Raw genomic sequence first — 27,678 nt, 5'->3', positions numbered from 1 at the left:
TGGCACAGCGTGGGAATCCCATCGGGAGCTGTCTTTAGCTTGGCTAAAATGAACCAGCCCATTTCCTACCAAGGTTCTGCTCTTTCAGGTCAGACCTGCAGTAAAAGCAGCCATCAGGCTTCCTTCCCAAATGTCTGACAGGCTCTGGAAAGGCTGGAATCTGGCTGATGAGGGCCAGGGTGGTGGGAATTGTGGTAGATCCTGGCACTCCTCCTGCAGCGCGTGCGTTTCTCATTCCCCATCAGCTTTCCTTGCGCACAGGGGAGTCATCAAACCAAACTGCTCCCACTTTAAACAGCACATTCCTGGATGGAATTAATATGGTTAGTGCATCGAGACCACTAACTTCCAATTCAAGGCTTTTATAATAGGCTTCAAATGGCAACCCAGGTCCAGTTGCTTTATATGCAATTGTTGTGTTTGTCCACTGGTGTTGTGTGATGGGTTTCGGTGATAACCCAGGCAGCAAATCTGTTAAAAATAGGAAGTGCTGCTCAGCCTGTACAAAGCTCTGAAACTTGGTTTGGTGTTACCTGCGCCGGTGGGTTGTGCCTGGGAGCTTTTGCACAGGTGCAAGGTAAAACCTTCCCGTTTGAATGGCTTTTTCTCGTTCACCCAACGTGTGACTGAGTGTGACATGATGTTCTTTAGGTTCAGGTCTCAGAGCTCAGTGATGGACATGCTCCCCCAGCAGCAACAGGTGTCATGTTGACCTCTTTTGATGCTTTTTGACCCTTTTGACACACACGTGGCTTGGTGCTTGCTTGAGGCATTCTCACTGATGAGTTAGAAGTGGCAACTCCTGATTTCATGGGGGACAGAGTGTCTGGATTGCAGATTGCCCGTGCTGTGGATGTCTGGGAAACCAAGACAAGTGCCTGCAGTTTGGGTCCAGTGAGGCCTGATGGTTTACACATCCTGAGAAGACCCAGGACCAGCTGTTGGCAAGAGTTAGCACATGTGCTGGACCCCGTAGACTGCCTGGAGCCAGCCATGCCACGCTTGCTGCAGTGCTTTGAGCAGGTTTGGTTTGGTGTTTTCCCCTTATCTGAGGTGTTCCAGCCCCATCCCTCTGAGCACAGCGAGTCCATGCAGCCTCTTGGCTCCGAAGTGCAGACCCTGCTGCTTCCCCAGCCAAGCAAAACTGCCAGGACCCGCCGTGATGCCCTGGGGGAGCTGCTTCTGTATACAAAGGACTTGGCAAAATGAAGTGTAATGTAAGCAACTATTTAAAGAGAACGATCCGATTGCTAGTTGTAATTTCCTTATTGTTTGCAGCACCCTGTTAAATGCCTGTGATCCTTATAAAGAGCTTTCCTCCACCCTTTAAACTTCACAGAAGTGGATTTTATCTTCTGTGGTTTGAACACCATCATTGTGAGGGGGCTGGTTTGTACTGAGTACAGTTTCTTTATTCTTTTCATGCCCAAAGCCATTTGGTTTGTGATTCCATTAATATGTCTATTGGAAATGGAAGGCTGGTGGGTGGGACACAAAACCTTGCCTTTCTCTTCGTCCCGGGATCGTTCCCATCTCAGGAAATGGGATTGCTTCTCTTTGCAAACCAGGGACAGCGATCTGCAGAGTTCTTCCTCTGGAAACACGTGGGTGCAGTTTCTCTGAGAAGTACTGGTGGAAGCAGCAGCACATCGTGTGATGGTTTCCCTGGCTCTCGTGCTGGCTGACACTGGTGGGCCCCTTCTGTGCTTCTCCTGTGCCTGGGTTTTATTCTCCCAACTGGAGCACGTTGTAAACACACGGAACCCGAGGGCCTTTGCAGAGCAGAACTTGATGTTAGGGGAACGTGGAGATTAGTTTCCTTCCCCATTTGGCTCTTGGCTATGGTTTGGCTTTTGTTTGAGAGTTTGATAATTCACCACTGGGCTGTTTGGGTTGAAATGCTTGGAGAAATGTAAGGAAAATGAGGTGATGGCAGCAGCTCCTCCATGCGTGGTGGGGAGAGTGGCTCTGCCAGCCCACACCTGCAGCCTGTGCTGTGCCAGCAGCTGTCGTGGTCCTGTTCCTCCTCATCCCAGTCAGCTTCTGTGCATGAGTTAAGCTCTAAATTATCCTGTGCCAGAAGCATATCCTGGGGAACGTGAGCCCAGGAGTGTGTGACACCCAGAGCACTCTGTCACCAGTGTTGTGCAGAGCCAAGCTCGCTGCAAAACGTAGCGACCAGCAGACGGGCCCATCCAGACTGGGATGCCCAAAACGTGGCCATCAGCCTGCAGAGCTGGCAGTGCAGGATGGATGAGCTGGGCCCCCAGGCTGATGTCAAAGCCCTTAATCAGCTCCTGGGAGCAAACCCGGGAAGCCCCAGTTGCAGAAGAATAATTTTTTTGTGTGTTGGCCTTGTGCTCAGCCTGGCTGTGTTTTGGCAGGGGTTGCTGGTTTGTTTAATGAACATGGAAGTGGGAGGGGAGGAAACAGCCAGGGAAGCATTACAAATTGCTTCAGAGCAGTGGCATTAAAAGTATTTGTGCTTACCATGTCTTCTAAACAAAGAGCTCAAAGCATGGCAAGTATTATCCCCATTTTACTTGCAAAGAGGTAAAAGCAGGAGGAGGAGAAGCTTTGCCTGTGCTCACGGGCAAGCCCACAGCAGGTATGAGACACATGGGGGTCTCACCTGAGGTCCTGAGGGGATGGTGGTGATGGTGAGGGTCTCTGTGGGCACTGGCCCAGCAGCTCTTCCTCACATTCCTTCACGCTCATCCCTGAAGCACCAGCTCTGTTTCTTTGCTCACCTCTGACCTCTGCTCTGAAAGATGCTAATGCTCCAAAATCTTCCTCTTCACGCTGCCAAGTTTACCTTCCTTATCTCCCCTCCCAATCTTTTTTACAGCTGAAGCTGTGGAACAAGTACAGAGTCTCCAACATTCCTTCCCTAATATTTATCGATGCCGCCACTGGGAAGGTGGTTTGCAGGAATGGCCTCCTGGTCATCCGAGATGACCCTGAAGGTAAGACCTGGAGTCCCCTGTGCCACAGAAACATGGGGACACAGCTGCTTTTTCATTCCAGTTCATTCTGAATGGCCTGAGGGGGAGGGAACAAAGAACTATTGTCATACTTAACTATTCAAAGCACTGTGCTATTTTCGGCGTAAAATTTTCTTCATCATTCCTACCAGATCTTGTGTTTTGGTTTTGCTTACTGAGAAGAACAAAGAATTTCCCTCCAGGATTTTTGTCTGGAGTGCTAATGAGGAAAAGGTTAGGCTAACTGAAACATGAAGTTTGGATTTTTCCCTGATGGAGGCACATGGATAGACAGAATGAGGGCCCAGACTTTCCATACCTTAGGAGCAGAATCCTTCCAGAATACTGAATGGGACTTTTATCATTGACATCACACTCAGGTTAATGAGTTTCCCATTATTTACAAATTAAACAGAAAAATACTACTATTCTCCCTTGCTGAGGCTTGCTGTGCTGGGAGTTGATGCTAAATCTATCTTCTTCCAATTTGGAAAAAACCTGAATGAGCCAAATGTGTGCCCTTACTCACAGACCCTGCAGACCCATCAGTCATCTGCTGTAGTTGTCCATCCATTTTTTTTATTACAGCCTCATTGTTTCTTGGTGCAGTAAATACTGAGCATGGTGACAGAGTCTTTAGTTCAGTGGCAGGAGGTGTACAGCAGGAACATGTTGTGGCCTGAGCCATCTGTGATGTTTTCTCCTCTCTGGCTGAACACATGGATGGATTGCTCTGGGAGCTGGCAGCAGATGATTCAGAGCATGTTTGTGTGTACACACACAGCTTGCTTTGGGGTGCAGAGAGTTAGTGTAAGATATATATAGAGATATATGGATATAAACACACCATCTTTTACATATATATAGCTCAGGTTTATAAATAAAGACATGTATGGATATGTGTAGAAATATATGGTTAGTATCAGCATAAGGGACACAGTCTGACTGCATTCCTGAGCACGTACCACCTTGCCCTCTCTTGCTAAAATAAACGCTGTTGATAAGGAAAAGATGCCTCAGCAGGCACAAAACCAGAGCAGGCTTTGTCAGGCTGAAGGTGCTTTGCCTTGGGTGCAGCCTGCCTGAGAGAGAGAGGTGACCCTGGCTGCAGTGCAGAGCTTGGCTTCCTCACCTCAGGGCAAGGGTGTGGTGGTGCCTGACAGCTGAGGTGTTCTGCATCCCCCTTAGATGGGAATAAACCCCAGTCGGGTTCCTCAGACAGGATCCCCTGTATCCTTGCAGAAGGTGGGGTGGTTTTTCTAGTGGAACTTTCTGAAACTGTAAAAGTTGCTTATGCATGTTACTGTCTTATGTCTTCTTTCCACCCCTATCCTGACCCCTCCCCAGGTCTGGAGTTCCCTTGGGGGCCAAAACCCTTCAGTGAAGTTGTTGCTGGGCCTCTGCTAAGGAACAATGGGCAGACACTGGACAGCAGTGCCTTGGAGGGCTCTCACGTTGGGGTCTATTTCTCCGCGCACTGGGTGAGTGGGAGGTGCTGTGCAGAGCAGTTGGAGTGGGCTCAGGGAGAGTAAAGACCCTGGTTTGGTTGGTGCTGAAGAATTTAAGATGCTTTGATCATCAGCATTGCAGTGGCCTGTCATCCTCAGCTGGCCCTGTAAGTGGGAGAGTGGTCAGATTTTGAAAATGGAAGAGGTTTTGTTGGTAACTTACAGACCATAAACCCCAGCCATGTCCAGGCACTGCAGCAAAGATGAGGTCACACCAGTTCATGGTCACTGGGTCACCTGGCCCTGCTGGGTGTGGGACTGGTCCTGAGGAGGAGACAATGTCCTTGTGCTTGTGTTTTGCAGTGCCCGCCATGCCGAAGCCTCACGAGGGTGCTGGTGGAGTCCTACCGGAAAATCAAGGAGGCAGGCCAGAAGTTTGAGATCCTCTTCGTCAGTGCAGACAGGTGAGGCAGCACTCACACCCTGTGCAGGCAGAGCAGTTTGGCTCTGGTATCAGAAAGGCTGCCTGAGTCCTTTCCCTCTGCCCAGTAGGGACATGCAGAATGGGGTCGGCAAGAGCAGGTCTGTGCTTCACTTTGTGTCTTGTGGCTCTGATCTCTGAAGGATACTCGAGCTGCTGCTGTCACCATGGGTTGGCATCCAGGTGCCCTGGAGAGTTTGAAATATTTTATTAGGGAAAAAAAATAGACCAGGGACAACTTCTCAAATTTGGTCTGACTGTCTCCCAGCAGCACTTACTGGTGGGTTTTGGTGAAGGCATAAAGGGCTTTGCAGGCCAGGTTTTTAATGAGGAGGGAGCCTGGCAAGTGGAGGGCTTTGCATGCCATGCTGTGTTCCCCTTGCACAGGTCGGAGGACTCCTTCAAGCAGTACTTCAGTGAGATGCCCTGGGTGGCTGTGCCCTACGCTGACGAGGCCAGACGGTCACGCCTGAACCGACTCTACGGCATCCAAGGTAGGAAAGGCCACACTGAGACACAGATCTCTTTCCCCCCCTCCTTTTGTTGAGTATTTGTAATGTCTCCTCTTGTTTAACTAAACCAAGAAAACAGCAAAGCAAAGCACAGTGCCCCAGGCAGAGCCGCTTCATGTTTCTGCTTTCCACAAACTCACATTCCTACCACCTGCCAGGCAGGCTGTTAGTTGAAACAGGACTTCCATAAACAACCTAATTCTTCCTGGAAACTTGGAAGCTGTTTTTGGCTTGGATGTTTTTAGTCTAATTACTGATTTATTTATTTTTGCTTTTTCTTGCCGGTTTAAATTTCATTTTCTTGCCGGTTTATGTAATGCAAAGGCAGGCCATCGTCCTGTGCAGGGGCTGAGGAAGATGGCATCTGGTTTATGTTAGTGACATGAATTACAAAAGAGAGAGTGTTTGATGTAAACCATGGCTTTGCTTTTACTGTACATGCCAGTGCCAGAATTCCAGCAGCCCTGGCTGCTCGTAGGGGCAGGGAGAGACTCTGCATGTCTGGATGGCTTCAGAGAGTCATGAAGATGATAAAAGCTCACAGCAGCCTTCCTAGGGGCTGGCAACTTGTTCCAGCAGGGGACAAACTGCAGCACAGAGGCATGTAAGGTGACTGGCTGGTGAGATCTCGTGTATGTACAAATAGTTTCTCCCTGTGGTTAAAGGATCTTGCTGCAATGTGGCTGCTTCTCATCTGTTTCTGTGTAATGCCATAGAATCATAGGGTATTCTGAGCTGGAAAGATCCATCAGGATCATAGATCCAGCTCCTGGCCCTATGTAGGACACTCAACAATCCCACCCTGTGCCTGAGAGCTTTGTCCCAATGCTTCTTGAACTCAGACAGGTTTGGTGCTGTGAACACTTCCCTGAGGAGCCTCTTTCAGTGCTCAACCACCCTCTGGGTGAAAAACTTTTTCCTGATATCCAACCTAAACCTCCCCTGACTTAGCTTCTTGTTGGCTGGGTGGGTGCAGGCTGGCAGAGTGTCAGTGTGGTCTGCAGGGAAGGAGGAGTGTTGCCAAAGGTGGCCGAGGGCATGGGAGAGTGACAGGAGAAATAATCTCTCCTTGGGGTCCTCTCCAAACACCACTTCTGGCATGAGCTCAGGTGCTGCCACTCAGCTCTGTTCCCTGACCTTAGCCCAAGAATAACCATTTGCCTACTTTAAACAGCCATCACTTTGCTGCTTAATGACCTTCCCATGAGGCGAGTGCTTTCCAAATTCATCCGTCTTTTCCCCGGCCTGCTCACAACCCTTTCCAGTGCTGGTTTCGGCCGAGCGCTGCAGGACTGCTGCCAGTTTCACTGGGACTTTCTGTAAATAAGGTGTCCAGACATGGATACTTGAGCACCAGGCATGCTGTAGCCAGGGAAACAGTGACAACAGCTTTCCCTCCAACTCCAGCTGCTGCCTTCTTAAAGGTATCTCTCTTTGTTGTGTGCTGACCTGAAAATGTAAATATTGGCTGTTCCCCTGCACGCCAATCCCTTTCTGTGCCCAGGTAGCTCCCATGTTATCTCTGAATCTCAGCTCCATGCAGACTTTGGGGCTGCCTGCCTGTTTGCAGTCAAGCTTTTCACACCAGCTGGAACAAAAGCTTCCTGCAAACAGAGCTGGGTGTTGTGGGCTCTGCTCATCACCACGCGTGGTTATTCCACCTAAATGAAAACTCAGATCTGTGTAATCTCATCAGCCTTTCCCCACATTCATGGTTCTGCTGCTGCCTCTCTGAAAGCTCTCTTTGGAGCTGCACCAGTGATCAGTGAGAGTGTCCAGGTTACCATCCTGGTGCTTGGGTTGTGAGCACAACGTGAGGAGGTTTCCCACTGTTTTTTGAAGGCTGGGTACTGAAACAACAGAAGAGCTTGTCTTCCCTGTCTGCTTTAAGTTCCTGAGTGGTGGAAAGCAACAAGAGTCAAATCTCTTGTTGTTTTAGTCCCATGTTGGCCCCTACAACATTTAAAAACTCAGTATAAAATGTAAGTTGAGTTATTGGCCTTTATTTGGGTTTACTTGAATGCTTCTATTCATAACTCATGTGCAGTCAGAGGCTGTACCATACCACCTCTAGTAAATTGCTTCTGGTGCAGTGCTGTTCTGAGAAAGAGTCATGTCTTGTGTTGTGGCTGTGTAGAAATAATTCCCTTTTGTGCAGGCAGCTCCCAGTCCTGCCTTGGGTGAAATCCCTTGGCCTTAGTTCTCCTTCCGATGGGATGGGGAGCAGTGATAAACTTGATGCTTTGATAGGAATCACCCCTTGTTATTGTGTATCTCATGAGACCTTTTGGGTTCCTCAATATTCCCCCTGGACTCCGTGGTGTCTCTTAGATATTTGCAATGCCTTCCAAACCCTGTTGTTTCTCCCCTTCCCCAGACACCCGCAGGTCACTCTCACAGCCTGGAAGTCACTGTTACAGGAGATTCCTGGAGTTTTCTTCTGAAAAAGTGAAAAAACAGCGATAAAATGCACCACCTGTCCTGTGGTTGGTGTAGGGTTTGCTTCACGTGGATTGTGATTACTGACCCAACAGACTTCATGCAGATGAGATTTCCATGAGGGGTGTGGGGTTTAATATATAAATATGTAAATGTCTTGCCAGGTTCGGTAACAAACCATTTGGCCCCTGTGTTTTCATAAAATGCTGGCCCCGTGGGAGCCAAATCCATTTTCTAGTGCATAAAATCCAACCAAGCCTGTCTATGCTAATTCTCATCCAAGCTTATACAATATTCATTGCAGTGTCTGATCGCTGATTCTTCTTGATAAGTAAATTCTGGTGTTATGACTTAAGGCAATTACCAAATCCCCCAAAAGGCACTAAAATAACAAATAGTGGCTGGGACGAGTGGAAAGGGGGAATTATTTGGGTTAGCAGGTGTGAATAACATTAAGGATGGTTTCCCTGGTCCTGCAGGTCTGTGACCCCTGAAAACAGGGTGTGTCTTTTAGGGAAGTAGTCACAAAGGTCACCTGAGAAGATGGGGATGTGAATTATCTTTAAAAATACTCTGTTTTCTGATTCAGTTTTGTATTTGCAGTTGGAGGTTTGATGGCTGGGTGTTTGGGAAGGGGGGGGGGAGGGGGCATCTGCATATGCAAATTAGGCGAAGTCTAAAGGAATGCTTTGAATAGTGGATGAAATCCTTGATAGCTGCAGAATCACAGCGATCTGTTTCTAAATTGGGCCCTTAATTTCCTCAGATCAGCAAAGCTTATTTGAAACCTCTGCCTGGGAGTTGCTCAGGCTGACTGATGACCTGAGAGTCTCTAGCCTGTCCCTCATGTATAATGGATGGAAAAGCAGGCGTTTGGGGTGGGGTTGGGGATCGTAAATGGATCAAGATCCGAATCCTGCGTGCTGCTGAGCACCGAGTGCTTCTCCTGGTGTCAGTAGCACTTTGTGCCTGTAAGGGCAGGGCCAGCGTGAGATTTCCCAATTCCTTCCAGTCTCTTTAACCCATCCCTGCCCTGGGGCTACGTTGAATTACCAGCAGGTAATGAATAAGCCTTTTTGTGATACAAAATGGTTTTCTTGGCGTACCCTTAGGATCTGCAAGCGAAGCCATTGGGCGGGTTCCTGCACTGCTGCTTAGCACCAGCCCCAGCGCAGGCAGGAATGCGCCGGGCTGGAATGACGGGAATGCGGCCGCTCGCCTGGACCTGCAGGCAGGCTGGGACACACAGATGGCCGTGTATTTCCTAGAGAAATGCCTCGAATTCAGAGGGCTTGTGAGTAGCCCACTGTTGGACAAACGCGGGACTGCAGTGCCAGGAGCCCGGCAAGGGCAAACGTGCTGTGTGCCCCCTGCTCAGGGAAGGGTTCTGCAGGGTATTTCTGAGGAAGGAGCTTTAAAATGAACCTTGAGATGAAGGGCAGGAGTGTTTGAGTTGCCTCAGCTTGCCAGGGATGTTGCTAGGTGAAAGAGATACTGGATAAGGGAGCAGGTTGAAGCCTGAGTGATGAACAGTCCCTGGCACTAACGCTGGTCACTTCATTTGTCCCTTGGGGCCTGATCCTGCTGTCCCCTCTTCCTTCCTTGTGGGATGTTTCTTTGTCTCCCTGATGACAGAGGAATGGTGTGCTTTCCAGATGAAGTCACCAACATGAGCTGCTCCTGTTGACCCACCCGTGGCTGTTTTGTGGCCGGAAAGCCGGTGCCTTATCAGATGGGATGGTCACCAGCTGGTGTCCAACCTGCCCCACTGCCAGTGACATCTGAGTTGGTGACTTGTGCTATGTCTCTGCTGCAACTGTGTTCACTTCCTGTACAAAGCTTCTCCTTTATGACAGAGCTTTCCAGCTCCATAGCTCAGGGCAAAATGCTGCTTTTTCCCAAGGGCCAGACCATCACTGAATATCTCCTGAGCCACATCCTGCTAGGATCCTGTAGACCTGGACATTCCTGCACAGCTTTGCTAATCTCCAGAGGGATGTGCTGTGGAAATGGCTGGGCCATTAGTGCAGAGTGCTGGAGGTCTGTGGGGGCTAAAATAGGTGGTGTTCCTTCTGGGAAGGAACACACCCTGCTTCCTGGCCACTGTTGTCTGCATGCTGTGTGCATTCCTGGGAATTGGGCCCTTCCAGAGGCAGCCACATCTCAGCACTGGGATGGTGATGCACAGGGGGCACGGTGCAAGAGGGAGGGTCCCTCAGTGGTACAGTGGGATTTGCACTCGTGGGCACCAGGCAGCAGCAATCCCTGCCTGAACCTGGGTAGGGAGAGGCAGGCAGGGCCAGAGCTGTCTCTCAGCTTCCTGCTCTGGCTCCTGAATTGCAGTGCTCTGCTAGGACGGAAACAGGATCCAGGGAGCCTGATCCCCACTCCATGAGCTGCGGACAGGCAGGAGGCTCGCTGGGCTCCTGCCAGGGCCGGAGGCCATAGAAAAAGGCCTTTCTCCCCACACCCTGTTGCTGGCCAGTTCATGCTTTGGCTGATCCCCCTCCCTGTTTTTTTCCATCGCAGGCATCCCAACTCTCATCGTCCTGGACTCCAAGGGAGACGTGATCACGCGGCAGGGCCGGGTGGAGGTACTGAACGATATCGAGTGCCGCGAGTTCCCCTGGCACCCCAAGCCCGTGCTGGAGCTGACGGACTCCAACGCCGTGCAGCTGAATGAGGGCCCCTGCCTCGTTCTCTTTGTAGGTATGGATGGAGCATCCCTGCTGTGACAGCAGAGCCTGTGCTGGGGAAGGGGGCTGGGTGACCTGCCAGCTTGGCTAGAGCTGGCCACAGGGCTGGGAACCTGCCTCTGGTGATGACAGTGTCCATGGAAAGGGATATCCCTTCCATGTCCATTTTCCATCACTATGTGCTCACAGAGAGAGGCCAGTGCGGGGAGAGAGCTCCCTGTGGAAGCCCCTCAGGACAGACTTGGAGCCTTTCCCGTGCCACAGCAGCTCACAGGAGCTTGCCAGAGCCTGCTGTGCCCACAGAGCTCCCACACACCACCCTGGGATGCGGTGGAGCAGCGATTGACAGCGCAGAGGAGCTGTCATATCAAAGGTGTGGTGGTGGCTGTGGACAGGAATGCTGATGAGATGTTGGGAGTATGAGAAATACACTGTCACAGCTGGTGGTGGTGGAGATGGGAAAAGCCTTTCTGGAGCAGGGACTTGAGGCACACGTGATGTTACAGAGGAGGCAGAGGAAGTGCCTCTGTGAGGGATTATAGATCAGTGCTGGAAACCACAGCTCAGGACTTGAGTCCCTGGGCTGAACACGGCTGTGACAATCAGAGCAGCCTTTCATGCTCTGCTGGTCCTCCATTCCCCCAATTCCCCTGGCTGCAGGACGGGGCAGGTTTTTCCCCAAAGTTCCTGTCCTTCCACTGCTAACCCACACATGAAGCTCCCCTGCAGTTAGAAACAGGCCTAGAACTCACCCAAAGCATGGATGGCTCATTCCTCATTGCTTCCCTGCCAGCAGTGGACACAATAACTCAGGAAAGGGCATGGCTGGGATGAGCTGTGCTGCAGGCTGAGCCCTGGGTGAGCAGCACTGGGGTGCACACAGCATCCCAGGGAGGGAGTCGAAGGGTCCTGGGCTCTGGGGGGTGCAGCTGTCCCCTGTGTGTTGTGTGGAGTTTGCTGAAGAAGCCCCCCTTGCCTTTCTGGTGTTGTGCCAGGCCCAGGGCAGGGCTCGTGTCCCGCTTCCTCGTGTGCCCTCTGTGAGCAGCACACCCTCCTCTGCAGCGCTGATAACACGGCCCTCGCTCCTTTCCTTCTTCCCTTTCAGATTTCCTTTTGACCCTGGTTATTTATTCAGCGGAGCCCAGCGGGGGATGTGAGCACAGAGCCAAAAATCCTCTCCTCACGCGGGAAGGACCGGCTGGCCACGCCAAGCCTGATGGATTGGGGCTGGCGCTGCAGGCCTCTGGAAAGAGTTATTTTTATCTTGCTCTGAGCAAAGTTTTTCTATCACCTTGCTGCAAACAGCTCATCAGGAGAACAGCTGGGGCTCCTGCTTGCTGCTTTTGGGGGTGGATGGTCTTGATGAAATCCACCAGTGATGTGCTGGGGCAGAGATGCAGCTGGTGCTGCAGCAAGGCAGGCACTGGGAATGGGGGCTTCTGGCCAGCTTTGTCCTGCTGTGAGACCCCCCCCAGCAGACCAGTGCCTGCACTGCACAGGCAGCAACACCCCCAGGAGAAGGCAGGCTTAGCAAGTGCTGATGCTGAATAAATCCTGACTGATCTACCTCCTTCCCCAGAGGGGTTAGGGCTGGGTTAGCCAGAGTGTGCAGGGCTGCCTGGAGTGCTGCCAGCAGCCGATGTTTGTAGGAAAATCAATCCCTGCAGACACCCCGCAACTCAGTGTATTTATCACTGCCCTGCACGCAGGACAGACCCTGAAATCCAGAGTGCAGCGTCTCTGGAATCTCCTGCTTTGCTTGGAGAAGCCAGAGAGGAGGACAGGAATGTATGGAGCAAGGGCAGAGAGTTTTCTGGGCAGGGCCTGTCCCAGCTGGGGGCTGGACCTGTCATGGTGGTTACATCAGGGACCACGAGGGGAGACAAGGGACTTCTCTTCTGCCTTCTTCCTTTAATGCCTGAAAGTTGTCCCCGAATTGGAATCTTTTAATCTCAGTGCTTCCCAAGGACGCAGACTCTCCTCTTTCCAGCTCACTATTTGAACTTCAGTGGTGGCTGGTGTTTGATTGATGCTGCCATCTCTTTCTACCCTCCCTCTGTCAAATCAAAGCTGCCTTCACAGCGCTGAGACTGGAGCAGCAGAGCTGCAGCTCAGCCATCCCGAGGCAGAGGGATGGTGGGTGGCGGGCGGGGAGGCAGCAGCCTCAGATCAGCACCTTTGTTTGGTCTTCAAAACGTGCTCAAACCACAAAGCAGCTTCTTTGTGCCTGTTTGTATCACCAACAGCACCAGGGAGCAAGCAGTGGAGTATTTGGGGAGCAGGAGTTGCTCTTCTGTTACGTGTTTCCCTGTAGTGCATTTCAGCTGCTCCCTAATTGCTCCAGAGCCGTGTGGCTTTGAAGTCCATGCGGCACATCCGGGCTCTGGCTTCCTGCGTGGTGGTGCAGTGGGACAGAGCCAGTTTGCATCCTTTGCCCCTAACCTCCTTTTTTTGCCTTGCCTCTTTTCATTTGTCTCCCCAACCCCTGCAGATTCAGAGGATGATGGGGAGTCGGAGGCGGCGAAACAACTGATTCAGCCCATAGCTGAAAAAATCATAGCCAAGTACAAAGCCAAAGAGGAGGAGGCACCGTTGCTCTTCTTCGTGGCGGGTGAGGTAAGTGAAAGGAGGGCACAGGACTATGTCCTGCTGGGTATGGGTACCACTGTTGTTGTTGTTCAGTGGGTAAACTGAGGCACGGAGCTACTGCAGCTGTCAGGCACCATGGAGCAAAACCAGACTTGAGGCCTGGCTCAGTCCATGCTCTCCTTGCTGGATGTTACTTCTAGCAAAGGGTTTGGTCAGAAGGGGAAAAGCCTGAAGATGGGAGAGGGACAGGCAGAGTGGGGCTGTGGGAGGGAGCGGAGCTGCCACACTGGGGCTGCTGCCCACTCAACCCTGAGGCTGTGTGGGCAGGGGAAGAGGAGCAGGGTTTGAGTTTCAGCCTGGCCCAGCCAGTGAAATTTCGGCTGTTTTCCTGAGCTGGCCATGCTTTTCTTGGCTGGGATGGTATTTGAGGCATGTGCCGGCTGCAGTGCTCACAGTCAAAGCACTGCAGAGAATGGGAAATGGGAAAACTGGAGGACTTCTGGCCTCCCTTTCCCCCGCACAGACACTTTGCCCTGCAGCAGTCTGGCAGATGAAGGTTTTGTCTATGGGTCAAAAAAGCTCCCAGCACCCCCAGGCCTGCAGTTCCCCTCCCACATCACTGCTCAGGGCCTGGGCAGGTGGCAGCCGCTGCGCCTGCTCCGTCCCTGCACGCCCACGTCACAGCCGCAGCGTTCCCTGCGCGGAGCCCTCCGGAGCCACCCTGCGACAAAAGGGTCCCCACTGCCACACCCAGGCCCCCCCAGCCAGACAGGCCCCCACTGCCACCACCCACAGCCCCACTGGCCCCCTCTGTGCAGCCGCTCCCACCACCATAACGGGTCTCTGAGCATCCCAGCTCAACCCCGCACCCTTGAATAAGTCCGTTGTTGGAAAGGGCTATTTTGGGAGGGTCCGAGACCTTCCCCCCTCCCCCAGAGCCTGCGAAGCGTTTTCCTCCCGCTCGCCGGCTGTAGCTGAAACATTGCTGCTATTCATGCAGCTCCCGACGGCCCTGCAGCGGCCGGCCCGAAGAATGGGGAGCATCCGGCACGTCCCATTCATCCGTCACCTCAATAGCCGGGAGCGCTGGCCCCGGGGCTCCGCTGGCCCCCACGCACAAAGCAGCCCGGCCATGGCCGGAGCAGGCGCCTCCCATTGCTCTCCCAGCGCTGTCTGGACCGATTTTGCATTGATTAAAAATATTCCTTGGTGCCTTTGTAAATAAAGGACGAGGCGTCCCGACACCTGGGTGGGGGGTGGCCAAGGCGACGAGCCCAGCCCTGCTCGCCCTTCCAGCCACGTGGTCCAGCTGCGCCAGAAACCCCTGCAAAGGAAGGGGAGGCGCGACCGGAGCTCCCCAGCGCTGCCGCCACGCGCTGCAGAGCCCCGGCCGCCAACCAGGTGGATGGATTCCATTCCTGCCCCTCGGAAGGGGTGCGCAGGAACGCCCCGCTCCGGGTGCGGCACAGCGTGGGCTTGGTGATCAATCGCACCAGTGCCGGCTTTTTGCATCCCACAGCCTCGGGAGGGATAAATCGTTGCCTTTGGCCAGAGCTGAGCCGTGCCTGGGTGAGGGGAGGGCAGCCCTCTCCCCCTGCAAGCAGCCTGGTGCTCTTGTGTGTGCCCAGACACTGGGACCTGCTGATGGGGTCTCATTGTTGGCTCAAAGCACAAGACTTCATCCCATTCCTGTTCTTTGCTTTGTTCCAGGCGTGCACTTGGGTCCCTTTGGTATCCACCCTTGGTGAGCAGTGAGGTGGCTGTGCTGCCAAAGGGCTGGCAGTCCTCACATTCAGTTCTTCGAGCTATGGATGTCCCAGAGGCTCCTGGGTGGCCGGGGCAGTGGGTCAGTCTGGAAGCAGGGGTTGGAGGAGTGCATGTCCCATTCCAGCCTAGGATAAACCAACCCTCTTTGGTTCTGACACAAACCACGAGCAGAGCAGGCAGCAACATGGGTGTTGCTTGCTGTGCTCATGGTCCTGCAGTGCTGGTGCAAGGCCCAATCCCTTGGGATGGACTGTGGCAGCAGCAAACTGCTCCTGGTGTCCTGGCTCTGCTGATGACTCCTCTGTCCTTCTCCTTTTGGCTTCCAGGACGACATGACCGACTCCCTGCGGGATTACACCAACCTGCCCGAGGCTGCGCCCCTGCTCACCATCCTGGACATGTCAGCCCGGGCCAAGTACGTGATGGATGTGGAGGAGATCACACCCGAAATCGTGGAAGCCTTTGTCAGCGACTTTCTAGCAGACAAGCTAAAACCCGAGCCCATCTAAGGGGCCTCTGTGCCAACAGACATTATTTAAAACTAGGTCTCTCTTCCGCCGCTTGTGGATTCTCCAGCGTGTCCTCACGCCCGACCCAGTATCCAACCTTCTTGTGGTGCCTTGTTTTACGCAGTGAATCCTTCTCCTAAGCAAACTCCTCGAGATGCACTTTCAGCAGGGAGTTGTTGGCGTTTGGAGACTTCGCTTGTGCTTCATGGTGATATATTCTCTAATAACCAGGCCAGAACTGTTACTGTATTGTTATTTTATACACGGCACTAGCTAGCAGGCAAATCTTTTTGCATGGTGTTCTTCCCAACGTATGCATCAGGCAGTGGGTGGGGTTCTTGGGGCTCTTTTCTTTCTCCTCCTCCCCCTTCTTTCCTTTCTTACCACCCCTGCTGACTAAATGACTTCCAGGAAGCAATAAGGAAACTGTCCCCATCGCCCCTGGCCAGTCCTTTCTCTCCCACGCAAGTGCCCTGACAAGGCCAAGACAAGTCTTAACTGCTGACAACCTCTGAAAGACCACGGCACAGCCAAGCTCTTCCTCCTGGGGGTGAGACCTTCCCTCGTGGGTTTCCCACCCCTCACTCCAAGCACCGACAGCCTTAGGCAGCACTGGCTGTTCGTGTCAGGGTCCATCCCCCTGCCATGGGTGGGTATTCCCTCTGTCCCTCCCACTCTGAGCCAGGAGGAGGATCACCACCGGGCTGCCCTCACCTCTTGTTTCTTCCTTGTGCTCTCCCTGTCCCCTCTCGTCCCTCTCTCTGGTATGAACTGTCTTCTCCCCTGTGTTAGTTGATTGAGCTGTTTTTCGTAGGTGTGTCCCAAACTCAACGTAAATGGTGCTGTTCTTTAAAAAAATAACCAAAAAAAAACCCCAACCCAAACCCTAAGGAAAAAAACCCTCCCTCCCTAACCCAAGCAGCACAGCCGAGCCCTTGAAAAGTGACATTGTAAAAACTGTACATGGTGATTGGAACTTTGTAATAAAACTGTTACAATGACCTCGTTCCCGGAGGTGCTGATTGCCTGTCCTGCTGTCAGAGAGGGAGCCTGTGTGGGGGAAGAGGAGCCCCCAGCCTGACCCCATGGATCGCTGGCTCCTGGGATTCCCCCCTGGGCTCACACAGCCCCTGCCTGTGCCTGGTTTGCTGGGGTGGGTCGGAGCTCCCCAGGAGGGAGGGAGCCCTTTGGCAGCCACTGCGGCGTTCCCAGCCCGATGTCCCAGCCTGAATAGCGCGTGTTGTGCAAGCCACTGCTTTTCCCTTTCAGCTCATTAGTCAGCTATGGCAGGATTATGGTCTCCCCTTTTATCCTGCTGCAGCTTCCCACCCTGCCAGGAGCTGGGAACAGCCGCCAGCTCGGGCTGTATAAACCCAGCCTGTGTTCTGCACGTTTCAGAGGTTGTTCCCGTGTTCAGCAGTGATGAACTGACTGGTGAGCAGTTCCAGGAGCAGCCCAGCACCTCCCAGCAGTGGTGTGGTCAGGAGTGCTGGAGCTCGGACACCCCACACCACAGCCACCCCCAGCCAGCCTCGCCCACGGCAGGGTTGGAGTGATTGCTGGAGGACAGGGTTTGGGTAAGCACAGGCAGCACCCATTCAGGTGGCAGCAACCTGGCCTTCCTGACCCCAAAACCACTCCCAGCAGCCAGGCTGGGGAGGACACATGCTGTCAGCAGCAGCCTGGCTGGGCCAGCACAGACGAGGGATCTGAGGTCTCCACGGATCTGCTGGATGAAAGGGCTGGAGCAGGGGGGAACCGGCTGAGGTGAGGCCAGGACTGCTACTCAGCCTTTCCCTCCTCACTGTGATCAACCTTCCCTTCTCTCTAGCATCACCATGTGGCCACCACATCCACTGGGAGCCACGCACTCATCCCAGCACGGCTCCAGCCTTAAATACTCATTTATTACAAACCAAACAGCCCGAGCCGCTCATTTATTAACTCTCAAGGTAACCAAAGGGAAGAGGTGCTCCTTCAGCACCCAAACCACAGCAATTCAGCCTGACACAGGCAGCTTCTGCCTGTCATCCTCCTGCTTGTGCCTCCACAGCAGCTGCCTCTTGCCCTCGAACAGCACGATGCCGGCAGCAATAGCAGAGTTCAAGCTGTCCACGCCTGGCACCACGGGAATGACCAGTCTCCTCCCGCCCGTGCTGGCTGCCAGCCGAAGTGCGGCCGGACTCAGGCCGTGGGTCTCCCCTCCGATCACCACAGCCGCTGGAGTCTGTGCCCAGTCCTCGTAGTAATGCTGTGCAGCCAGCTCTGGGATTCCTGCTGCTCCCTCTTCATCCTCGCGCTCAGGAGCAGCCTTGGGGCTGGATTTCACAGGAGCTTTTGGGCTGTCAGGAGCAGACCCAGCTCCTCTCGGCACGGATGTGGTCCTGGCCGGGACATCCGGGTCGTTGTTGTCGGCCACGCAGACCTGGATGCCATCAGGAAGGTTGGTGGCAACAGATTCCCAGTCCAGGTTGGCAATGACGGGCACACGGAAGTGAGCCCCCATTCCTGCACGGAGCACCTTTGGCTCCCACAGATCCACACAGCCTGGGAAGGAACAGGGAGAAACAGTGACAGCGCAGGGACTCCCCCAAAGGTGGATTCAGCAGCCACGGTGAACCACGCCAGCCGCTCCTTACAAATTCTGGGGAACATCTTCAAGCACCTCATTCCCTGCCTTACCCCCAGGTAACTCAAACTTTCCTCTTACCTTTGGTGAGCAGCACTTTCTCGCAGCCTGCTCCTGCTGCAGATCTCAGAATAGTCCCCAGGTTTCCCGGATCTCGGATGTTGTCGCAGATGAGGAGCAGTGGCAGGGAGTTGTTGAGCTGAGCTGCAGGGTAGGACATCTTGGCAGGGTCAGGCTTGGAAAAGATGCCTGAGGAAATGAAGTGTGACAGGTTTATGACTGACCCACCCCAAGGAGAGGCCTGCTCTGTGAGAGTTGGCCCAAATTTCAATAAATATGTGCTGGAGGAAGTGTTAGGAAAAGCACCACCTAAAGGAAGTTGGAGCAGAGTTTGTCACTTTGCAAGGAAAACTTATTTTCCAGCAGGGCTGGAGCATTGTGCTGTGTTTAAAGAAAGATTATTAAGAGTCATTATCCTAAATATGAAAAGCTTCCCTTTGGGCAGTGTTACAACTGTTTCAGAGGTGACTTACCTAGAAGCCCCTGAGGAGTCACGAGGTCAGACCAGGTCTTAATGTCTTCAAATTTCACCTTAACCAAGCTGGCTTGTTTTATCTCTGCCTCAGGCAGCAGCTTCAGGTGCCCCACAGTGCTGAAGAAGAGCGTTTGTGGCACAGCTCCTGCCTCCAGTGCATCCTTGATCAGCCTGTGCCCCTCCAGCAGAATCTTCCCGTGATTATCCCGAAACTTCTTTGACTTGGCAATAGTCACCACTTTTCTGTGGAGAAATTATTCAGAGATGTGGCTGTGATGCTGACACCACCTTCAGTCTGACCTTCACCAGCCCCTGAGAGCTTCACTGGGAGGTCACAAAGATGATCAAGGGATGGAGCACCTCTCCTAAGAGGAAAGGCTGGAAAGGTGACCTTACAGCACCTTTCAGTACTTGAAGGGACTCCAAGAGAGCTGGAGAAGGACTTCAACAAGGGCCTGGAGTGCCAGGACAAAGGGGAATGGCTTTGAACTTCCAGAGGGCAGGATTAGATGGGATATTGGGAAGGAATTGCTCTCTGTGAGGGTGGCGAGGCCCTGGATCCCTGGAAGTGTCGAAGGCCAGGCAGGATGATGCTTGGAGCAACCTGGGATAGTGGAAGGTGTCCCTGCCCACGATAAGGGGTGGAACGGGATGGGCTTTAAGGTCCCTTCCAACCCATGCACTCCCCGGTTCTGTGAAGCACCCCCGGTACCCCCAGCCCGGCAGCGGGTGTCAGTCTCCCCGCTTCCTCCCAAGGCTGGACTTCCCCTCCCATTCAGGGAGTTTTACGAAGGGCAGCACGGCCGGGCCCCGCTCCCCGCGCTCACCCCATCCTGCGGTCCCCGGGCGCCGCCTTCTCGTACCACAGCCCCGGCGCGGCCGCGCAGCGCTCCACGGCGGGCGGAGGCGGCGGCTGCGGCTCCGAGCGCTCCCGGGGGCTCTGCGGGCGCTCCCCGGGGCTTTGCGGGCGCTCCCGGGCGCTCTGCGGCTGCAGCACCCGCACAGGGCTCCGCCGCAGCGCCCGCACCCCGCGCCGCCCGCCCGCGTCCCCCCGCGCCCCGCGGGGCCTCAGCAGCGCCCGCCACGCGCGGCCCAGCGCCGCCATCGCGCGCCGGCCCCGCCCCGTGACGTCACCGCGCCCGGCCGCGTGACGTCACCGCGCCCGGCCGCGTGACGTCACGGCCGCAGTCATGGCTTCCCGCAGGGCGCTGCACTTCGTGTTCAAAGTGGGCGACCGGGCCCGCACCGCGCGGTTCTACCGGGAGCTGCTGGGCATGAGGGTGAGCGGCGGGGCCAGGGAGGGGCGGGCCGGGCCGGGGCTGTCCCGGAGAACGGGCGGTTCTGCGGCCGCCGTGTCCCCGGACCGCGGCCCAGGGGAAGGGATGGAAATGGGGATGGAAATGGGGGTGGGAATGGGAGCCACGTCCTGCCCACGCTCACCCTCTTCTCGCCCGCTTCACCGGGCCTAGGGAAGGGATCCCGGGCTGGAACGAGGTGATCTTCAAGGTCCCCTCCCAACCCAAAGCGTTGTGTGGTTCTCAAGGTGCTGAGGCACGAGGAGTTCGAGGAGGGCTGCAAGGCCAGCTGCAACGGGTGAGTGCCCTGCCCGCCGTGACCGCCCATGTGCCAGCTGGTAGCTCACAGGAAAGTAAGGGTTGTGTTGTTCTTTATTAGGCGCCTTCCCTTGGAACCTACAGCCCCTCGCTCTGTGTAGGTGTGATGCTTACCCTGAACATAAATGTCATGCCTATAGACTGGTACTTAACTGTACCGAATTATTTCTAAGCTTAGCAGTCACTACGTTCAGTTCCAATGATTATTTATATAGGTGTGACACTGTCAAGGTTCTTGAGTTAAAAATCCCTCCTGGTAGCCCCAAAAGCTTTTGTAAAGACAGAGGAATGAAAGAAAGGAGAAATAGGAATGCATTTCTCTCTGAAATTGAAGGAATCTGACAGTTTGGTGCCCTTTCCTGCTTAGCTATAAGGAAGTGATTATATAATTGCAGCTAATGAGCAGCCTGTGCTCTTAAAGCAGGAGCTGTTAATGAGGTAGAATTGCTTTTATCACACGGCCATGAACGACAGCCCGGGGTCAAAATGCCATTATTTCACTCTAACAATGCAATTCCTCCTTGAAACGCAAATATTTGCAGCTCTTGGTGGTTACTTTTAATACTCGTGACATTAAAATGTGGACAATACGGATCTTCCAGCCCTTATGATGGAAAATGGAGCAAGACCATGGTGGGCTACGGACCAGAGGACAACCACTTTGTTGCAGAGCTGACTTACAATTATGGCATTGGAGAATATCGCCTGGGCAATGACTTCCTGGTGAGTTCCACTCCAAGCAGCCAACCCTTCTCATGATAAGCTTATTTACTTCAATAATTAGAAGCTTGTGTGTCAAATGGGTTGTACCAGCTGCTTTTTTATGCTCTTTGGTTTCTTAAACACTTCAGTGTTGCTTTTGTGGTTGTCTCCAGGTCAGAAGAGCAGAAACCAGAGCAGATTTGGGCTCACTTAATGTCCAGGAAGCATTCCTTGAGCTCTGCCTCTGCTGTGTGTGTGGGACAGCTGGTACTGGCTGCCAGATCCAACACGGAATGCTTAGCAAAACACTCTTATATTTATTATTAATCATTTTTTTGTGATTTGGTGGCTGGCAGCAGATGGAGATCTCACGTTTCCTGTGTGAAAACAGGTGATGTCTCTGCAGCCACCCCGTGAATTTTGTTGTGTCCTCTATAGGGCATCACTCTGGTGTCCAGCCAGGCTGTGAGCAATGCCAGGAAGATGGGGTGGCCCCTCAAAGAAGTCACCTCTGGTGTCTTTGAAGCTGAAGCCCCAGGAGGGTACAAGTTCTACCTGGAAGACAAGGAACAGCTCAAGCAAGGTGAAATATTTACCCTCACCCTTACTGGTGTTCAGAAGGATTTACCAGTGGGATATCAGAGTGGGCTGTGTGTTTATTTTGATGGCATTTTATAAAACAGCACTTTTTTATCATTTCTTTGTTACTTTTCAAGAATGCAAAACTGCATTTAAACCTATAATACATTTGTAACTAATTTGAAATTGTTGCAATCCTCAAGATCCTGTGTGGAAGGTGACCCTGGGTGTCTCAGACCTGCAGAAGTCTGTGAGCTACTGGTCTGGTTTGCTTGGGATGAAAGTATATGAGAAGGATGAGGAGAAACAAAGGGCTTTGCTGGGCTACGCTGATAACCAGGTCAGTCCTTGGAAACCTCGCCATGAAAACTTCTTATTTTATGAGAACAGCATCTTAAAAGGAAAAAATTTCTTAATTAAAGCAGCTGTGCACTTAATTAAGAGTGTTTTCATTGAAGCTTGTGTACACTCAACTGCGTTTTTAAAAAAAGCAAAGCTGTGGTTTGCTCTGGTGATTCTGCCTTGCTGGGAAGTGCGTGAATGGGGGATTTTTGGAATCACCCACATCCCGGACAAAAAGCTGCAGTGTCCCTAGAAGCCAGGCTGGGCTTTTCCCTGTTGCAGTGCAAGCTGGAGCTGAAGGCTGGTGGAGGGGCCGTGGATCACGGGACGGCGTTCGGGCGCATCGCCTTCTCCTGCGCCAAGGACGAGGTAACAGCCACGCTTCCCTCACACCTCTCCTTACCCCACAGCTGGGAAAGGCAGTTTTTTAATGTGAACAGAATATCTCTGAGCAGATAGTTTGCTTATCTTTCTGGCAGTGGGATGGTTTTGGTTGGTTTTCTGTTTTAAGCTGCCAAGCATCGAAGCCCTGATGAAAAAGGAGAATCAGAAAATTCTGACGCCTCTGGTGAGCTTGGACACGCCTGGCAAAGCCACGGTGCAAGTGGTTATTCTGGCTGATCCTGTGAGTAACACTGGAAACAGTGATTAAATTGGGTTTAAATGCTCTCTGCCATTGGTTTTGACTGAGCTGCTCCTGTTTAGGATGGCCATGAAATCTGTTTTGTGGGAGATGAAGCGTTCAGAGAGCTGTCCAAGGTGGACCCTAATGGCAACAAGCTGTTGGATGATGTAAGTGGCTGCACATTCATTTTCTTCCTGATTAGAGACACCTGTAGAATCCAATTTTCATTCCATGCTGAGTGTTTTTGGGAGAAGCAGATTGCCCAGGCTTGGTAAGGAAAATAAATCCGTTTTTAAAGCTCACTGAGTGCCCTGGGTGGAGTTTTCCAGCCTTCCCCTTGAGGCATGGTCACGTTACTTGCTGTGGCAGAGAACACTGGTTTTCAGTGTCTGTTCTTCTTACAAGTAGCTAAAAAATGATTTATCCCTGCAGAGAGCTTTCCTCCTGTTCTGACCACACTCCCACTTGTCTTTGTGCAGGCCATGGCTGCAGACAACAGTGACAAGTGGTTTGCTGAACACAACATGAAGAAGGTTTCAGCTTAGCTGGAGCAATGGACTGGGCTGCTCCTCTGTGCCTTGGAGTTCTTCCAGGAAAATGCCAATTGCACTGCCCTCCCAATCAGAGGGTGCTGGAGTGTCCCGTGGTGGTTTTTTGGTTTGATTTAAGCTGATGTCTCTGGTTGCTGCTCTCTCCCTTCCAGCAAATCACATCTTCTCCTTCCAAACAACAGGGCTGTGCAGCAAGGAACAGGCTGAGCCCTTGGCTTCATAACAGGTGTTATCAGTCAAGAAAACCTCACATTTCTGTTGCTGTTGTACTTGAAAGAAAGGTTAATAGAGGTGGTGTTTTCTAATTCATTTATTTTCTGATTAATTTGCTTTAGCTGTCCTTTATTTGCAGGCTGGGAGAGGGTTTTCAGGTAGCTGTGACTCCTTGCCCTCTCCAGTGGGGCTGTGCAGGGGGAACTGGAGCAGGGAACAGGGAGTGCGTCCCTTTATTAGGAACAAAGAAAGGATCTTGCCAAACCCCTTCCCAAGGAGATTTCCACATTGCAGGAGGGAGCTGAGGCTGTGCTTTGTGGTTTGTAGCTGCACTGCCTGCTGAGGTGCCAGGGGGCAGCTTGAAATAAGTTCTGCAATGAGCTTTTGGTGAGAAGCTGCCTCTGGAAGTCGCAGGTCAGGGTTTATTCCATTGGAATGAGGTCGCTCTGCTTTTGCTGGTGGAATGAGAGCTGGGAATACAGGGAGTCATTCCTGGCATTTTCTGTGCCAGGTATGCTGCCTGGCTTATCATCTTCTTGATGAGAACCTCAAATAAACTATCTTAAATCAAGTTTTCATCATGAAACTGAAATGAGTTTTACAGGGAAGAGCAGCCAGGATCAGCAGTGTTGGCACTTCTGAGCTGAAACAGGAAAAATCCCTCACTGCGAGTTTGCCCGAGCTTTTAAATTCACGTTTAACGACGGGTTTGAATCGTACTAATCCAATTAAATTGGAGCACGGCAATTAATTAATTAATTAATTAATCAATCCTGCCCGTCTCCGCGCCGCCAGGGGGCGCTGCGGGCGGGGGGGAACGCTGTTACTGGTGTGACGTCAGCGCGCCGCCCGCGTGACGTCAGAGCGCGGCGCCGCCATGGAGCCGGCGGAGCGCGGGGCGGCCGCGGGGCCGGGGCCGGGGCCGGGGCCGGGCTGTGCCGCGGGGCCGTGGGCCGTGGGCGAGGAGACGGCGATCCTGCACGGCGGCTTCCTGCTGGCCGCCCGCCTGCTGCAGCCGCGGCCGCTGCGGGAGCTGCGCAAAGCCGACTGGCCCCGCGCGGGCGTGCCCATCACCGACGCGCTGCGCGAGATCGGCGAGCGCTGCCCCTCGCCGCTGGGCCACGGCCTCTGGGAGAAGGAGGCCGTGGCCATCGTCTGGGCGAAAATCTTGCTGCCCGCCCCACCCGCCGCCTCGCTGGAATGGGGCTGGAAGGATGACGGGTTCTTCTCCGTGGGCGCGATGATCCCCGATGTCAACCACACCGCCCTCTTCGAGCTGGTCAAGGCGCTGGGAGTGCCGCGGCTCTTCGTGCAGCTGCTGCTGGCGCTGCCTCCAGATGTGTGCCGGGGACAGCTGGAGAACTTGGTGGAGTACATCTCCAGCGAGACATCCCCGTCGGACGTCAGGTTCTTGTTGGACGTGTGGTGGGAGGTGATGAAGCACCAGGAGGGACAGGAGGATGCGACGGTGTCTGCGTTCAGCGCTCTCATACATCAGCACGGGGCTGAGCCCTCCCTGGAGGATGGTCTGCAGCCCCCGAAGAGGTTCAAGGGTGACCCTGGGAACCCCCCAGGTGCCACTGGGCTGCCGATGCTGCTGCTGGAGGGGTTAAAGCAGATCCGAGGCAGCATCGCCCAGCCCCGCTTGAGGTGCTACGCCCTGGCCAACCTGGCTGAGCTGCTGTGCCTGTCCTCTGGGCTGGGGCCAGGGGCCAGCCCCCTGCCCATCACAGAGTACCTGGCCAAGGTCAGTGCCGTGGTCAGCTTCTGGGGCAGTGACACTGACAGCCAGTACTACCCCTGCGGGCTGGCAGAGAAGGTGAGGGAAGCAGAGAGAAGCGTGAGCCTCCTGCCCCTGACCAGACTCTCTCGTGAGGAGCTCTTTGTTGGCTTGGACTTGCTCTGCAGCTTCTTACAGGCCTGGGGAGAGGAGCTGCAGGACACTCTGAAGGGCTCTGTGGAGCTGTGTTACGAGAGCTACCGGCTCCTGGACACTCTGACCACCCTTGGGAAGAACCTGGATTTCCTCTCAGAGACCGGAGACCTGGGGGAGGGCGAAGCACAGGTAGTGTTAGAGCTGACACAGCTCACCAAGGACTTTCTCAGGGACACCAGTGCTATCCTGAAGGGTTTGGACACCAGCCTCGAGTCTTCAGTTGCCATGGCAATCATTGCCCAAAGGCTGGACCGCCATGTGGACGTGTGCTCTGTTTTTGCATCTGAAAAGACCTGGGCTTTTTCAAAGGCCTGGGTCGAGTGCCTCGTGAAAAACAAAGCTCTGTTCCAGAACCCTGAGCTAGTTTTGAAACTGCTGGAGATGCTGGTGAACTTTTCCACATCCCACCATGACAAGGAGGCCCGAGAGCTGCAGATGGAAGTGACCAAAGCCATCGTGGAGTGTTACACTGAGCTTTCTTTAACTGATAAAAACCAAGTGATCTCAGGTGTCCTGGCGTCCTGGGGTGGCCAAGGTCTGTCCCAGAACGTGCAGGTTGTCAGGGATGGGTTCCAGGAGGACCTGAATGTGACTTTCAACCAGATCACAAAGAGTGTGTCTGATGAGGGCCTGACCAGGGCTGTGGCTTCTGTGGCCAGGCTGATGCTGCTGTACCCCGAGGCCACAGTGAAGCAGGTTTGTCATCTTGCTGTGGTCAACCTCGGAGCACACCAGTTCCTCGCCCAAATCCTCTGCTCCTTCTCAGCACTGAGCTTCCTGGAGAGCCATGAGGATCCAGGCAGGCCACGCAGCCTGGTGGTGAGGTGTCTGGAGGAGGCAGTGTGGGGGAAGCTTTCCACGGCGAGGGAACAGGAGCAATTCCTTCAGTTCCTGGCCTTTCTCATGCAGCCGGGCTCAGCCACCCCACTTGTGTCACCTGCAGAGGTGGCCAAAGCCTTTGTCCTTCCCTATTTGAAGTCAGACTCTCCTCAGATTGAGCTGAGCCTGCAGATCCTCAGTAAGGTTTTGGGAATACCGTCCTGTTCAGAAGAGCACTGGATCAAATCCTGCCACCCGTTCCCACTTCTCCTCAGCCTCTGCAAACTTCTGGATGGTTACACCAAACACTGGCATCAGCCTAAGGAGCAGCTCTTCCCTTCCCTGGAGACCAAAGACCTGATTCTGAACATCCTTTGCCAGCTGTGCGAGCTGGTGGGACCAGAGACCGTCCCCTCCCCGGAGCTGTGGGTGCAGTCGCTGGCCTGGCTCCACAGGAAGGTGGCACCACTGGACTGGACTGTCGGGCTCCGTCTGAAGAAGCTTTACGGGGACCACTTCAAGAACGAGGTCCCGGCAACGCTGTTTGAGATCTGCAGGCTCCCTGAGGACGAGTGGACATCCCAGTCCTTGCCAGCCTACGGGCCGGGCAGCGGGCTGCTGGCGTGGATGGAGTGCTGCTGCGTGTCCCCAGCGCTCAGGGACACGATGCTGGCGCTGCTCACCGTCAACGTGGACAACCCTGAAGAAGTGAATCTCTTCAGCAAGGGCTTCCTGGTGGCCCTCATCCAGGTGCTGCCTTGGTGCAGCCACGGCGAGTGGAAGAGGCTCGTGCCCGTGGTGGAGCAGCTGCTGCAGCGGCAGGTGCTGCACGTGCCCTACACGCTGGAGTACGTGCAGCACATGCCCCTGCTCAACCTCCGCCCCTTCGCCTGCCACCTCCAGCTCTCCGTGCTTTTCCTGCGGGGCTTCCAGCTCCTCTGCAGCTCCAGCTGCTCCTCCTGGCTGCCGCCAGAGGCCTGGCTCCACGTGGTGCAGCTGTACTGCGCCAGCCTGACCGACTTGCTGGCCTCCGTTAAGGCCACGGCGAGAGCCCCGTCTCACCCCGCCGAGGACGGCGCCGGCACGCAGGAGGTGTCCTTTGTGTGCATCCAGATGTTCTGTCACCTGCTGCACGTGGCTGCCATGCTGCCGGCCGGGGGCTGCGGGGAGCCGCTGCTGGTGGTGGCCCTGGAGGTGCTGTCGCAGTACGAGGCGTCCAGCAGCGCCGACGCGGCTCCCTGCGCCGCGCTGCGCAGAGCCAACGAGAGGCACTTCCTGGAGTCCATCACGGACAACGTGGGGCACGAGGAGCTGCGCAGCACCCTCCTGCAGAAGCTCAGCAAGCTGGGAGCGCACTCAGAGCGCTGACAAGGGACCTCTGATCTGGATCTTGTAAGATCTGTAATAAACCCTTGTTTTTCTCTTTTGAATGTATTCCCTCCCTGCTGTTTTTTCTTCCACTGGGCAGTGGAAGTGGCCGTATAAAGATGCGGTAGGAGGAGCCACTTCAGTTATCCATTGAAATAACTGGACACAGCTGTTCCTGAGCCAAGCTGCCAGTTCTGTGGCTCCAGCCTTGCCTGCTGGCACTTTGGATTTACACAGCAGCCTCCAGCATCCAGGAAATCACTTCCCTCTGGCTGCTTTGCCACCAGCCCTCTCCTAGTCCCGGGAGAATTGCTGGTTTTGCCACGTGCTGCCGGAAGCTG

General features: G+C 53.9%; 4 protein-coding genes across 7 annotated transcripts in view; 3 read left to right on the top strand and 1 right to left on the bottom strand.

Moving 5' to 3' along the window:
• Nucleotides 1-16,426, top strand: part of NXN (nucleoredoxin) — a 47,913-nt gene extending 31,487 nt beyond the window's left edge. For 2 of the 3 annotated variants that reach the window (XM_048324618.1, XM_048324620.1), the window contains exons 2-7: nt 2,849-2,966; nt 4,332-4,465; nt 4,796-4,896; nt 5,301-5,407; nt 10,394-10,573; nt 11,666-13,045. In XM_048324618.1, the coding sequence (XP_048180575.1) occupies nt 2,849-2,966; nt 4,332-4,465; nt 4,796-4,896; nt 5,301-5,407; nt 10,394-10,573; nt 11,666-12,111 (1,086 nt within the window). In that variant the 3' untranslated portion in view covers nt 12,112-13,045. The other variant, XM_048324619.1, reaches the window with a different exon arrangement.
• Nucleotides 16,427-17,311: 885 nt separating this feature from the next.
• MRM3 (mitochondrial rRNA methyltransferase 3) lies at nt 17,312-19,694 on the bottom strand. Its single transcript, XM_048325032.1, has 4 exons — nt 19,417-19,694; nt 18,588-18,832; nt 18,136-18,303; nt 17,312-17,972 (listed from the first exon to the last, which is right to left on the bottom strand). The coding sequence occupies exons 1-4, from the start codon at nt 19,692-19,694 to the stop codon at nt 17,425-17,427; spliced, it is 1,239 nt and encodes a 412-aa protein (XP_048180989.1). The 3' UTR covers nt 17,312-17,424.
• Nucleotides 19,695-19,733: 39 nt separating this feature from the next.
• GLOD4 (glyoxalase domain containing 4) lies at nt 19,734-23,310 on the top strand. 2 transcript variants are annotated; one of them, XM_048324600.1, is made up of 9 exons: nt 19,734-19,869; nt 20,133-20,182; nt 20,805-20,925; nt 21,343-21,487; nt 21,687-21,823; nt 22,108-22,194; nt 22,337-22,450; nt 22,531-22,617; nt 22,930-23,310. In XM_048324600.1, the coding sequence occupies exons 1-9, from the start codon at nt 19,780-19,782 to the stop codon at nt 22,993-22,995; spliced, it is 897 nt and encodes a 298-aa protein (XP_048180557.1). In that variant the 5' UTR covers nt 19,734-19,779; the 3' UTR covers nt 22,996-23,310. The 2 variants fall into 2 exon arrangements, with proteins under 2 accessions (XP_048180557.1, XP_048180558.1); XM_048324601.1 differs by lacking the exon at nt 20,133-20,182 and having other exon boundaries at nt 19,795-19,869.
• A 766-nt stretch (nt 23,311-24,076) lies between these two features.
• On the top strand, nt 24,077-27,403 carry GEMIN4 (gem nuclear organelle associated protein 4). The gene has a single exon (XM_048324599.1). It carries the CDS (start codon nt 24,092-24,094, stop codon nt 27,335-27,337), a length of 3,246 nt encoding a protein of 1,081 aa, XP_048180556.1. The 5' UTR covers nt 24,077-24,091; the 3' UTR covers nt 27,338-27,403.
• Nucleotides 27,404-27,678: the final 275 nt, after the last annotated feature.

The sequence above is a fragment of the Corvus hawaiiensis genome, chromosome 20 (genome assembly GCF_020740725.1).
Source record: "Corvus hawaiiensis isolate bCorHaw1 chromosome 20, bCorHaw1.pri.cur, whole genome shotgun sequence".
NCBI classification, from domain to species: Eukaryota; Metazoa; Chordata; class Aves; order Passeriformes; family Corvidae; genus Corvus; species Corvus hawaiiensis.
This window is presented reverse-complemented; position numbering and strand designations above follow the sequence as displayed.

Excerpts from the sequence above, each read along its gene's own strand:
- MRM3 (XM_048325032.1), bottom strand. The coding sequence starts at position 19,694 with ATGGCGGCGCTGGGCCGCGCGTGGCGGGCGCTGCTGAGGCCCCGCGGG. Across the intron at positions 18,833-19,416 it reads CCCGGGGACCGCAGGATGGG|AAAAGTGGTGACTATTGCCA; the intron begins GTGAGCGCGGGG and ends ATTTCTCCACAG. Across the intron at positions 17,973-18,135 it reads GAAAGTGCTGCTCACCAAAG|GCTGTGTGGATCTGTGGGAG; the intron begins GTAAGAGGAAAG and ends GTTCCTTCCCAG.
- GEMIN4 (XM_048324599.1), top strand. The coding sequence starts at position 24,092 with ATGGAGCCGGCGGAGCGCGGGGCGGCCGCGGGGCCGGGGCCGGGGCCG.
- GLOD4 (XM_048324600.1), top strand. The coding sequence starts at position 19,780 with ATGGCTTCCCGCAGGGCGCTGCACTTCGTGTTCAAAGTGGGCGACCGG. Across the intron at positions 20,926-21,342 it reads GCCTGGGCAATGACTTCCTG|GGCATCACTCTGGTGTCCAG; the intron begins GTGAGTTCCACT and ends TGTCCTCTATAG. Across the intron at positions 21,488-21,686 it reads CAAGGAACAGCTCAAGCAAG|ATCCTGTGTGGAAGGTGACC; the intron begins GTGAAATATTTA and ends GCAATCCTCAAG.